The sequence below is a fragment of the Coregonus lavaretus genome (genome assembly GCF_964263955.1).
Source record: "Coregonus lavaretus genome assembly, contig: HAP1_SCAFFOLD_322, whole genome shotgun sequence".
NCBI classification, from domain to species: Eukaryota; Metazoa; Chordata; class Actinopteri; order Salmoniformes; family Salmonidae; genus Coregonus; species Coregonus lavaretus.
The window spans coordinates 111,779-125,688 of NW_028163312.1; the positions used below are offsets into that span (position 1 = coordinate 111,779).

The window sequence follows — 13,910 nt, forward strand, 5'->3', positions numbered from 1 at the left end:
GAGAGTTCACCATGGCTGAGATTGAGCACTTTGTGGACCCGACTGAGAAGGTCCACCCCAAGTTCGCCAACGTGGCTGACCTGGAAATCGTCCTGTACTCCTCCAAGGCCCAGACCAGCGGACAGTCTGCTCACATCATGAGGCTGGGGGACGCTGTGGAGCAGGTAGGATGCTGTAACAGTGGCTTCAGTAAGGAAGTAACCAATACCAGAGTCATATTGATAACTCTGTCTCTCTCAGGGAGTGATCAATAATTCCGTCCTGGGATATTTCATCGGGAGGATCTACCTCTACCTTACTAAAGTGGGTGTGGCCAAAGACAAGCTTCGCTTCCGTCAGCACATGGACAACGAGATGGCCCACTACGCCTGTGACTGCTGGGACGCAGAGACCAAAACATCCTACGTAGGTCCTCCATGACCCCTGACCCTAACCCCTAACCTTAACCCACTACGCCTGTGACTGCTGGGACGCAGAGACCAAAACATCCTACGTAGGTCCTCCATGACCCCTGACCCTAACCCCTAACCTTAACCCACTACGCCTGTGACTGCTGGGACGCAGAGACCAAAACATCCTACGTAGGTCCTCCATGACCCCTGACCCTAATCTTAACCCACTACGCCTGTGACTGCTGGTACGCAGAGACCAAAACATCCTATGTAGGTCCTCCATGACCCCTGACCCTAACCCCTAACCTTAACCCACTACGCCTGTGACTGCTGGGACGCAGAGACCAAAACATCCTACGTAGGTCCTCCATGACCCCTGACCCTAATCTTAACCCACTACGCCTGTGACTGCTGGTACGCAGAGACCAAAACATCCTATGTAGGTCCTCCGTGACCCCTGACCCTAACCCCTAACCTTAACCCACTACGCCTGTGACTGCTGGGACACAGAGACCAAAACATCCTATGTAGGTCCTCCATGACCCCTGACCCTAACCCCTAACCTTAACCCACTATGCCCGTGACTGCTGGGACGCAGAGACCAAAACATTCTATGTAGGTCCCACCCTCGACGGCTAGATGTGTCTACAACTTGAAGTTCTTATCTTGTGTTGAGTTAACCTTAACCCCATAATAACCCTGAGTTAACCTTAACCCCATAATAACCCTGAGTTAACCCTAACCCCATAATAACCCTGAGTTAACCCTAACCCCATAATAACCCTGAGTTAACCCTAACCCCATAATAACCCTGAGTTAACCCTAACCCCATAATAACCCTGAGTTAACCCTAACCCCATAATAACCCTGAGTTAACCCTAACCCCATAATAACCCTGCGTTAACCTTAACCCCATAATAACCCTGAGTTAACCCTAACCCCATAATAACCCTGAGTTAACCTTAACCCCATAATAACCCTGCGTTAACCTTAACCCCATAATAACCCTGCGTTAACCTTAACCCCATAATAACCCTGCGTTAACCTTAACCCCATAATAACCCTGAGTTAACCTTAACCCCATAATAACCCTGAGTTAACCTTAACCCCATAATAACCCTGAGTTAACCTTAACCCCATAATAACCCTGAGTTAACCTTAACCCCATAATAACCCTGAGTTAACCCTAACCCCATAATAATCCTGAGTTAACCCTAACCCCATAATAACCCTGAGTTAACCCTAACCCCATAATAACCCTGAGTTAACCTTAACCCCATAATAACCCTGAGTTAACCTTAACCCCATAATAACCCTGAGTTAACCCTAACCCCATAATAACCCTGAGTTAACCCTAACCCCATAATAACCCTGAGTTAACCCTAACCCCATAATAACCCTGAGTTAACCCTAACCCCATAATAACCCTGAGTTAACCCTAACCCCATAATAACCCTGAGTTAACCCTAACCCCATAATAACCCTGAGTTAACCCTAACCCCATAATAACCCTGAGTTAACCCTAACCCCATAATAACCCTGAGTTAACCCTAACCCCATAATAACCCTGAGTTAACCTTAACCCCATAATAACCCTGAGTTAACCTTAACCCCATAATAACCCTGAGTTAACCCTAACCCCATAATAACCCTGAGTTAACCTTAACCCCATAATAACCCTGAGTTAACCCTAACCCCATAATAACCCTGAGTTAACCCTAACCCCATAATAACCCTGAGTTAACCCTAACCCCATAATAACCCTGAGTTAACCCTAACCCCATAATAACCCTGAGTTAACCCTAACCCCATAATAACCCTGAGTTAACCCTAACCCCATAATAACCCTGAGTTAACCCTAACCCCATAATAACCCTGCGTTAACCCTAACCCCATAATAACCCTGCGTTAACCCTAACCCCATAATAACCCTGAGTTAACCTTAACCCCATAATAACCCTGAGTTAACCTTAACCCCATAATAACCCTGAGTTAACCTTAACCCCATAATAACCCTGAGTTAACCTTAACCCCATAATAACCCTGAGTTAACCTTAACCCCATAATAACCCTGAGTTAACCTTAACCCCATAATAATCCTGAGTTAACCCTAACCCCATAATAATCCTGAGTTAACCCTAACCCCATAATAACCCTGAGTTAACCCTAACCCCATAATAACCCTGAGTTAACCTTAACCCCATAATAACCCTGAGTTAACCTTAACCCCATAATAACCCTGAGTTAACCCTAACCCCATAATAACCCTGAGTTAACCCTAACCCCATAATAACCCTGAGTTAACCCTAACCCCATAATAACCCTGAGTTAACCCTAACCCCATAATAACCCTGAGTTAACCCTAACCCCATAATAACCCTGAGTTAACCCTAACCCCATAATAACCCTGAGTTAACCCTAACCCCATAATAACCCTGAGTTAACCCTAACCCCATAATAACCCTGAGTTAACCTTAACCCCATAATAACCCTGAGTTAACCCTAACCCCATAATAACCCTGAGTTAACCTTAACCCCATAATAACCCTGAGTTAACCCTAACCCCATAATAACCCTGAGTTAACCCTAACCCCATAATAACCCTGAGTTAACCCTAACCCCATAATAACCCTGAGTTAACCTTAACCCCATAATAACCCTGAGTTAACCCTAACCCCATAATAACCCTGAGTTAACCCTAACCCCATAATAACCCTGAGTTAACCCTAACCCCATAATAACCCTGAGTTAACCCTAACCCCATAATAACCCTGAGTTAACCCTAACCCCATAATAACCCTGCGTCTCTGTATTTCCTGCAGGGCTGGATTGAGATAGTGGGCTGTGCTGACCGCTCCTGTTTCGACCTGCTGTGCCACGCCCGGGCTACCAAGGTCGCTCTAGTGGCAGAGAAGCCTCTAAAAGAACCCAAAGTAGTAGATATGGTCCAGTTTGAGGCCAATAAGGGCGCCATCGGTAAAGCCTATAAGAAGGACGCCAAGCTAGCGATGGAGTATCTAGCTGTATGTGACGAGTGTTTCATCACTGAACAGGAGATGCTACTCAACAGCAGCGGGTGAGTAGTGAACAGAGGTCATATGTGACACAATCGATAGATTTAATTCTTTAGCCTCCGTAATGTTATGCAATATTCCAGTCTCATTGACAATGCTAAACCTAACCTTCCCCCAGGGAGTTCACCATAGAGACGGAGGGAAAGACTTTTAAACTCACCAAGGACATGGTCAGTGTGAAGAGGTTCCAGAAGACCCTGCATGGTGAGACAACACTCTAGAACCTTCTAGAACCTAGACATGTTCTAGAGGAGGTTGTTCTAGGTTCTCTTGTTGTTGAATAACATCCTCTTTCTACTGGATGGACAGTTCTAATTGTAGAAGCCATGCATTAAGATCGCAGCCAACCATAACATGTTTAACTGCTTCCCCACAGTGGAGGAGGTGGTCCCTAACGTCATCGAACCCTCTTTTGGCATCGGTAGAATCATGTACTCAATCTTCGAGCACACATTCCAAGTCCGAGAGGGAGACGAACAGAGAACGGTAGGGAGACATCAAATGTTACTACTACTGACTGGGCCGTTAGAACTTAGTTATTACATAAATGGTTTTAACAGTGGAATAATGGTTTTGAAATGTCCGTCTCTCTTGTCTCCAGTTCTTCAGCTTCCCTACCACTGTAGCTCCATATAAATGCTCCGTCCTTCCTTTGAGCCAAAACCAGGAATTCACGCCTTTTGTTAAGGAACTCTGTAAGTACTCCTTCCACGCTCTATTTCTGTTTAGAACAAGACCATGATGATTTCAGAACAAAGGTTGAACAGTTCAGTGTCAGATGTTACATAAGGTATTTAACTAACATGTCCTCACCCTCTCTCCTCCCCTCTCTCCTCCCCCTCTCTCCTCACTCTCTCTCCTCCCGTCTCCTCACTCTCTCTCCTCCCGTCTCCTCACCCTCTCTCCTCACCCTCTCTCCTCCCGTCTCCTCACCCTCTCTCCTCCCGTCTCCTCACCCTCTCTCCTCCCGTCTCCTCACCCTCTCTCCTCCCGTCTCCTCACCCTCTCCTCACCCTCTCTCCTCCCGTCTCCTCACCCTCTCTCCTCACCCTCTCTCCTCCCGTCTCCTCACCCTCTCTCCTCCCGTCTCCTCACCCTCTCTCCTCCCGTCTCCTCACCCTCTCTCCTCCCGTCTCCTCACCCTCTCTCCTCCCGTCTCCTCACCCTCTCTCCTCCCCTCTCCTCACCCTCTCTCCTCACCCTCTCTCCTCCCGTCTCCTCACCCTCTCTCCTCCCGTCTCCTCACCCTCTCTCCTCCCGTCTCCTCACCCTCTCTCCTCCCCTCTCCTCACCCTCTCTCCTCACCCTCTCTCCTCCCGTCTCCTCACCCTCTCTCCTCCCGTCTCCTCACCCTCTCTCCTCACCCTCTCTCCTCCCGTCTCCTCACCCTCTCTCCTCCCGTCTCCTCACCTTCTCTCCTCCCGTCTCCTCACCCTCTCTCCTCCCGTCTCCTCACCCTCTCTCCTCCCGTCTCCTCACCCTCTCTCCTCCCGTCTCCTCACCCTCTCTCCTCCCGTCTCCTCACCCTCTCTCCTCACCCTGTCTCCTCCTTGCAGCTGAAGCGATGACCAAACAGGGCGTGTCCCATAAGGTGGACGACTCGTCAGGATCCATCGGGAGGCGCTACGCCAGGACAGACGAGATCGGAGTGGCGTTCGGCATCACCATTGACTTTGACACGGTGAACAAGACGCCCCACACCGCCACGCTGAGGGATCGCGACTCCATGAGGCAGATCAGGGCCGAGGTACGACATCTTTACTTCATACATGTCAACGTACTGCTCTGTACTAGAAGTGATTAACTGAAAGGTTAATGAACTGGGTTAACTGGGTTCTCTGTTGCCTCTCCAGGTCAGTGAGTTGCCAGGAATCATCCGTGATCTGGCCAACGGTGTCATGACTTGGTCCGAGGTGGAGAGCAAGTACCCCATCTTTGAGGGACAGGAGACCAGCAAGAAGGACACGACCGAGGAATGAACTCCGTATGTCTGTCAGTCACTGCTATGAAACGCCCACAGACATTTTTACATTTCTGCATCCATAGGGACAATTTTACTGCAACTGTAATTCAGTCAGTCCTCACGGTGTCCTAACACACAACTGCAACCACTGAAATTAAACTTCAAAATAAATGTTATATAGTTATTGTACCTAATGATTATAAACAGGGTGACAGTGTAATGATTTGTCCCTGTTCTGGTAAATATTCACCTGCGTACTGGAATCTGCTCTGAGTGGAGGAAGAGGGGGAGAGAAAGAGAGAGAGGGGGGGGAGAGGAAGAGATCTTCTCAGCCTGGTATAAAAAGAGAAATGTGTTCAGGTTGTCAATCTTGTGTGGGAAGAGAAGAGAGGCTTCACGATTCCAGTTTCAGGACTGATTAAATCAACATGGAAAACATCTCTGGTTCAATAAACGGAACCTGCTCTTACTGGAACCAACCTGTGTCTGTTTCAATGACTGGGAAATAAGCTGACATGGACCTGACTCCCATTATGGCCCCTAGCGGGCCCTAGACCAGTGGTTCCCATTATGGCCCCTAGCGGGCCCTAGACCAGTGGTTCCCATTATGGCCCCTAGCGGGCCCTAGACCAGTGGTTCCCATTATGGCCCCTAGCGGGCCCTAGACCAGTGGTTCCCATTATGGCCCCTAGCGGGCCCTAGACCAGTGGTTCCCATTATGGCCCCTAGCGGGCCCTAGACCAGTGGTTCCCATTATGGCCCCTAGCGGGCCCTAGACCAGTGGTTCCCATTATGGCCCCTAGCGGGCCCTAGACCAGTGGTTCCCATTATGGCCCCTAGCGGGCCCTAGACCAGTGGTTCCCATTATGGCCCCTAGCGGGCCCTAGACCAGTGGTTCCCATTATGGCCCCTAGCGGGCCCTAGACCAGTGGTTCCCAAACCTCTCCTTGGTGAAGCCCTGAACTATCTCACCTGATTGACCTAGTCAAGGGCTTGATGATTAGTTGAATCAGCTGTGCTGGGTGATGTAACGGCTGGGGGCCCAGAGGAGAGGTTTGGGAACCACTAGCCACTAAATGGGGAATAGGGTCATTTGGAACTCATACATGTTGTATTACAACTGTCCACCAGAGAGCAGAGATTGACAGTTTTCTTTACAACAAATGAATTTGCGCTTGAGACAAAACAGACCCATGTTCCCCTGTAATTTGGGTATTTTCTATTTTCCCTGGAAAGGGAAACTACACCACTATTCTAGTGGTCTGTGTTCCATTAGTATAATAGGGGCTGCACTGAAGCTTTGAGAGAAGGAAACATTACTGAGACAACACATTGGTCATGTTCCCCTGCTGAGACGTTGCTGACACACGCCTGATCTTACAAGGCCGGGATAGATATTCAACGTATCAGCTATTCAACGCATCAGCTATTCAACGCATCAGCTATTCAACGTATCAGCTATTCAACATATCAGCTAACCAACGCATCAGCTATTCACCGTATCAGCTAACCAACGCATCAGCTATTCAACGCATCAGCTAACCAACGTATCAGCTATTCACCGTATCAGCTAACCAACGCATCAGCTATTCAACGCATCAGCTAACCAACGTATCAGCTATTCACCGTATCAGCTATTCAACGCATCAGCTATTCAACGTATCAGCTATTCAACGTATCAGCTATTCAACGTATCAGCGCATCAGCTATTCAACGCATCAGCTATTCAACGTATCAGCTATTCAACATATCAGCTAACCAACGCATCAGCTATTCACCGTATCAGCTAACCAACGCATCAGCTATTCAACGCATCAGCTAACCAACGTATCAGCTAACCAACGCATCAGCTATTCAACGCATCAGCTAACCAACGTATCAGCTATTCACCGTATCAGCTATTCAACGCATCAGCTATTCAACGTATCAGCTATTCAACGTATCAGCGCATCAGCTATTCAACGCATCAGCTATTCAACGTATCAGCTATTCAACGCATCAGCTATTCAACGTATCAGCTATTCAACGCATCAGCTAACCAACGTATCAGCTATTCAACGTATCAGCTATTCAACGTATCAGCTAACCAACGTATCAGCTATTCAACGTATCAGCTATTCAACGTATCAGCTATTCAACGTATCAGCTAACCAACGTATCAGCTAACCAACGTATCAGCTATTCAACGTATCAGCTATTCAACGCATCAGCTATTCAACGTATCAGCTAACCAACGTATCAGCTATTCAACGTATCAGCTATTCAACGTATCAGCTAACCAACGTATCAGCTATTCAACGTATCAGCTAACCAACGTATCAGCTATTCAACGTATCAGCTATTCAACGTATCAGCTATTCAACGTATCAGCTATTCAACGTATCAGCTATTCAACGTATCAGCTAACCACATATTATAGCAATCTGGTGCCTGAGCAGGGGAACGCCACACTAATGCTGTCGGTCTCAACGTCTGAGCAGGGGAACGCCACACTAATGCTGTCAGTCTCAACGTCTGAGCAGGGGAACGCCACACTAATGCTGTCAGTCTCAACGTCTGAGCAGGGGAACGCCACACTAATGCTGTCAGTCTCAACGTCTGAGCAGGGGAACGCCACACTAATGCTGTCAGTCTCAACGTCTGAGCAGGGGAACGCCACACTAATGCTGTCAGTCTCAACGTCTGAGCAGGGGAACGCCACACTAATGCTGTCAGTCTCAACGTCTGAGCAGGGGAACGCCACACTAATGCTGTCAGTCTCAACGCAACAACCTCTGAGCTCATTCTCACTTGAAAATACTCTGGTCAAATACTTTACAAGTGACTGGGTTGTCCTTGACAATTTCAACAGTGAACTAACATACAGTGCATTCGGAAAGTATTCAGACCCCATGACTTTTTCCACATTTTGTTACGTTACATCCTTATTCTAAAATGGATGAAATTATATTTTTTCCTCATCAATCTACACACAATACCCCATTATGACAAAGCGAAAACAGGTTTTTATAATTTTTTTGTTAATTTATTAAAAATAAAACTGAAATATCACATATACATATGTATTCAGACCCTTTAATCAGTACTTTGGCAGCGATTACACCCTCAAGTCTTCTTGGGTATGACGCTACAAGCTTGACACACCTGTATTTGGGGAGTTTCTCCCATTCTTCTCTGCAGATCCTCTCAAGCTCTGTCAGGTTGGATGGGGAGCATCGCTGCACAGCTATCCACTCAAGGACATTCAGAGACTTGTCCCGAAGCCACTCCTGCATTGTCTTGGCTGTGTGCTTTGGGTCATTGTCCTGTTGGAAGGTGAACCTTCTGGAGCAGGTTTTCATCAAGGATCTCTCTGTACTTCTCTCCGTTCATCTTTCCCTCGATACTGACTAGTCTCCCAGTCCCGCTGAAAAACCTCCCCACAGCATGATGCTGCCACCACCATGCTTCATAAGTATTTGATACATCAGAAAAGCAGAACTTAATATTTGGTACAGAAACCTTTGTTTGCAATTACAGAGATCATATGTTTCCTGTAGGTCTTGACCAGGTTTGCACACACTGCAGCAGGGATTTTGGCCCACTCCTCCATACAGACCTTCTCCAGATCCTTCAGGTTTTGGGGCTGTCGCTGGGAAATACGGACTTTCAGCTCCCTCCAAATATATTCTATTGGTTTCAGGTCTGGAGACTGGCTAGGCCACTCCAGGACCTTGAAATGCTTCTTACGGAGCCACTCCTTAGTTGCCCTGGCTGTGTGTTTCGGGTCGTTGTCATGCTGGAAGACCCAGCCACGACCCATCTTCAATGCTCTTACTGAGGGAAGGAGGTTGTTGGCCAAGATCTCGCGATACATGACCCCATCCATCCTCCCCTCAATACGGTGCAGTCGTCCTGTCCCATTTGCAGAAAAGCATCCCCAAAGAATGATGTTTCCACCTCCATGCTTCACGGTTGGGATGGTGTTCTTGGGGTTGTACTCATCCTTCTTCTTCCTGCAAACAAGGCAAGTGGAGTTGAGACCAAAAAGCTATATTTTTGTCTCATCAGACCTCATGAACTTCTCCCATTCCTCCTCTGGATCATCCAGATGGTCATTGGCAAACTTCAGACGGGCCTGGACATGCGCTGGCTTGAGCAGGGGGACCTTGCGTGCGCTGCAGGATTTTAATCCATGACGGCGTAGTGTGTTACTAATGGGTTTCTTTGAGACTGTGGTCCCAGCTCTCTTCAGGTCATTGACCAGGTCCTGCCATGTAGTTTTGGGCTGATCCCTCACCTTCCTCATGATCATTGATGCCCCACGAGGTGAGATCTTGCATGGAGCCCCAGACTGAGGGTGATTGACCGTCATCTTGAACTTCTTCCGTTTTCTAATAATTGCGCCAACAGTTGTTGCCTTCTCACCAAGCTGCTTGCCTATTGTCGTGTAGCCCATCCCAGCCTTGTGCAGGTCTACAATTTTATCCCTGATGTCCTTACACAGCTCTCTGGTCTTGGCCATTGTGGAGAGGTTGGAGTCTGTTTGATTGAGTGTGTGGACAGGTGTCTTTTATACAGGTAACAAGTTCAAACAGGTGCAGTTAATAAAGGTAATGAGTGGAGAACAGGAGGGCTTCTTAAAGAAAAACTAACAGGTCTGTGAGAGCCGGAATTCGTACTGGTTGGTAGGTGATCAAATACTTATGTCATGCAATAAAATGCAAATTAATTACTTAAGAATCATACAATGTGATTTTCTGGATTTTCATTTTAGATTCCGTCTCTCACAGTTGAAGTGTACCTATGATAAAAATGACAGACCTCTACATGCTTTGTAAGTAGGAAAACCTGCAAAATCGGCAGTGTATCAAATACTTGTTCTCCCCACTGTGTGTATGTGTGTGTGTGTGTGTATATATATATACAGTGAGGAAAAAAAGTATTTAGTCAGCCACCCATTGTGCATGTTCTCCCACTTAAAAAGATGAGAGAGGCCTGTAATTTTCATCATAGGTACACGTCAACTATGACAGACAAAATCAGAAAAGAAATTCCAGAAAATCACATTGTAGGATTTTTAATGAATTTATTTGCAAATTATGGTGGAAAATAAGTATTTGGTCAATAACAAAAGTTTCTCAATACTTTGTTATATACCCTTTGTTGGCAATGACACAGGTCAAACGTTTTCTGTAAGTCTTCACAAGGTTTTCACACACTGTTGCTGGTATTTTGGCCCATTCCTCCATGCAGATCTCCTCTAGAGCAGTGATGTTTTGGGGCTGTCGCTGGGCAACACGGACTTTCAACTCCCCCCAAAGATTTTCTATGGGGTTGAGATCTGGAGACTGGCTAGGCCACTCCAGGACCTTGAAATGCTTCTTACGAAGCCACTCCTTCGTTGCCCGGGCGGTGTGTTTGGGATCATTGTCATGCTGAAAGACCCAGCCACGTTTCATCTTCAATGCCCTTGCTGATGGAAGGAGGTTTTCACTCAAAATCTCACGATACATGGCCCCATTCATTCTTTCCTTTACACGGATCAGTCGTCCTGGTCTCTTTGCAGAAAAACAGCCCCAAAGCATGATGTTTCCACCCCCATGCTTCACAGTAGGTATGGTGTTCTTTGGATGCAACTCAGCATTCTTTGTCCTCCAAACACGACGAGTTGAGTTTTTACCAAAAAGTTCTATTTTGGTTTCATCTGACCATATGACATTCTCCCAATCCTCTTCTGGATCATCCAAATGCACTCTAGCAAACTTCAGACGGGCCTGGCGTAAGCAGGGGGACACGTCTGGCACTGCAGGATTTTGAGTCCCTGGCGGCGTAGTGTGTTACTGATGGTAGGCTTTGTTACTTTGGTCCCAGCTCTCTGCAGGTCATTCACTAGGTCCCCCCGTGTGGTTCTGGGATTTTTGCTCACCGTTCTTGTGATCATTTTGACCCCACGGGGTGAGATCTTGCGTGGAGCCCCAGATCGAGGGAGATTATCAGTGGTCTTGTATGTCTTCCATTTCCTAATAATTGCTCCCACAGTTGATTTCTTCAAACTGGGAGTCAGCTCTCATTTTAGCTAAGTACGCCAAATATTTTCCTGGTTTATCGCCATATTCATAAAGCTTTTGCCTGACAAATCTAATTTTCTTTCCAGCGTCCAATGTTAGGAGAGAGTCCAACGTTGATCTAAGGACTGATATTTCCTTTAATAGGGCAGGAGTGGGAATATTTCCTTTAATAGGGCAGGAGTGGGAATATTTCCTTTAAGAGGGCATGAGTGGGAATATTTCCGTTAATAGGGCAGGAGTGGGAATATTTCCTTTAATAGGGCAGGAGTGGGAATATTTCCTTTAATAGGGCAGGAGTGGGAATATTTCCTTTAATAGGGCAGGAGTGGGAATATTTCCTTTAATAGGGCAGGAGTGTGAATATTTCCTTTAATAGGGCATGAGTGGGAATATTTCCTTTAATAGGGCAGGAGTGGGAATATTTCCTTTAATAGGGCAGGAGTGGGAATATTTCCTTTAATAGGGCAGGAGTGGGAATATTTCCTTTAATAGGGCAGGAGTGGGAATATTTCCATTAATAGGGCAGGAGTGGGAATATTTCCTTTAATAGGGCAGGCAGGAGTGGGAATATTTCCTTTAATAGGGCAGGAGTGGGAATATTTCCTTTAATAGGGCAGGAGTGTGAATATTTCCTTTAATAGGGCATGAGTGGGAATATTTCCTTTAATAGGGCAGGAGTGGGAATATTTCCTTTAATAGGGCAGGAGTGGGAATATTTCCTTTAATAGGGCAGGAGTGGGAATATTTCCTTTAATAGGGCAGGAGTGGGAATATTTCCATTAATAGGGCAGGAGTGGGAATATTTCCTTTAATAGGGCAGGAGTGGGAATATTTCCTTTAATAGGGCATGAGTGGGAATATTTCCTTTAATAGGGCAGGAGTGGGAATATTTCCTTTAATAGGGCAGGAGTGGGAATATTTCCGTTAATAGGGCAGGAGTGGGAATATTTCCTTTAATAGGGCAGGAGTGGGAATATTTCCTTTAATAGGGCAGGAGTGGGAATATTTCCTTTAACAGGGCAGGAGGGGGAATATTTCCTTTAATAGGGCAGGAGTGGGAATATTAATGTAGTCCTTCTCTTTAGTTTCTAAGTCACCCTCTAAGGTTTTTGCTTTTCAAGTTTTTTCTGCCTCTTAGTGGCTGAGTATGACAATCAGACCCCTGGAGTATGCTTTACAGGTTTCCCAAAGGAGCGAGGGGTTATCTGTTGATTGGGAGTTAATAGAGAAAAATGCTTTAAACTCTGTAATAAAATATGATGTAAATCTATGGTCTTTAAGAATGGTTGTATTCAATCTCCAGTGTCTTGATGGATTGGGTGGCCCTTTGAGGTTTATGTCCAGGATCACCTCAGCATGCTTCCTATATTAGAAGATTCAACAAAGACGTCCTGGGCATAAAAAAGTAATCTATTAGTCTGACATCCATGAGGTGCAGAGAAAAAGGTGAACTCTCTGTTGGAGGGATGAAAGGTTCTCCAAATATCAGCATACCCCAGATCATCACAAATAGCTATAAGCGACCTAGCTTGAGGAGAGGGTGAAGCTATGCTGCTGGGAAACTTGTCAATAAGGGGGTTCAACAAACAATTAGAATCTCCAACCACTGCAGTGTCTGAGTTTAATTCGGAGAAGTCTAGAAATACCTTAGTGAGGAAATCAGGGGGGATGTAAATATTCATTATGTAAATGTTCTGCCCTTATGAAGTACCTTTAATTATAACAAAACTACCAAATGTATCTTTCACACAATTCAACACCTTAAGTGGTAGGTTATTTTTCACAGGAATTGCCACACCTCTACTTCTGGATGTAAATGATGAGAAACTCTTGACCAAACCCTCCTTGTTGCAATTTCAGACGCTCCTTATCATCCAAATGAGTTCCTTGTAACAGAGCAATATCAGTACCTTTTTCCTTTTAATGGGGTTATGGCTCCCTCTAATGTTCCATGGGACTAGACCCTAACAGGAGAGAGGTGAGACACTCCTCCACTGGAGGAGATCTTGGTGGGCTATACTCAGCCTTGTCTCAGGGTAGTAGGTTGGTGGGCTATACTCAGCCTTGTCTCAGGGTAGTAGGTTGGTGGGCTATACTCAGCCTTGTCTCAGGGTAGTAGGTTGGTGGGCTATACTCAGCCTTGTCTCAGGGTAGTAGGTTGGTGGTCTGTTGATATCCCTCTGGTGGTGTGGGGGCTGTGCTTTGGCAAAGTGGGTGGGGTTATATCCTGCCTGGTTGGCCCTGTCTGGGGGTATCGTCGGACGGGGCCACAGTGTCTCCCGACTCCCCCCTGTCTTAGCCTCCAGTATCTATGCAGCAATAGTATATGGTTCCTCTCTAGGTTTCTTCCTAGGTTCCTGCCTTTCTAGGGAGTTTTTCCTAGCCACCGTGCTTCTACATCTGCATTGCTTGCTGTTTGGGGTTTTAGGCT

At 46.4% G+C, this 13,910-nt stretch overlaps 1 protein-coding gene across 1 annotated transcript in view; it reads left to right on the top strand.

The window, feature by feature from the left end:
• Window positions 1-5,904, top strand: part of gars1 (glycyl-tRNA synthetase 1) — a 28,014-nt gene extending 22,110 nt beyond the window's left edge. The window contains exons 9-16 of the mRNA XM_084193098.1: window positions 2-164; window positions 241-405; window positions 3,215-3,468; window positions 3,585-3,670; window positions 3,843-3,952; window positions 4,068-4,161; window positions 5,023-5,213; window positions 5,320-5,904. Coding sequence (XP_084049224.1) covers window positions 2-164; window positions 241-405; window positions 3,215-3,468; window positions 3,585-3,670; window positions 3,843-3,952; window positions 4,068-4,161; window positions 5,023-5,213; window positions 5,320-5,445 — 1,189 coding nt within the window. The 3' untranslated portion in view covers window positions 5,446-5,904. The remainder of the gene's footprint in view (window position 1; window positions 165-240; window positions 406-3,214; window positions 3,469-3,584; window positions 3,671-3,842; window positions 3,953-4,067; window positions 4,162-5,022; window positions 5,214-5,319) is intronic.
• The last annotated feature ends 8,006 nt before the right edge of the window (window positions 5,905-13,910 follow it).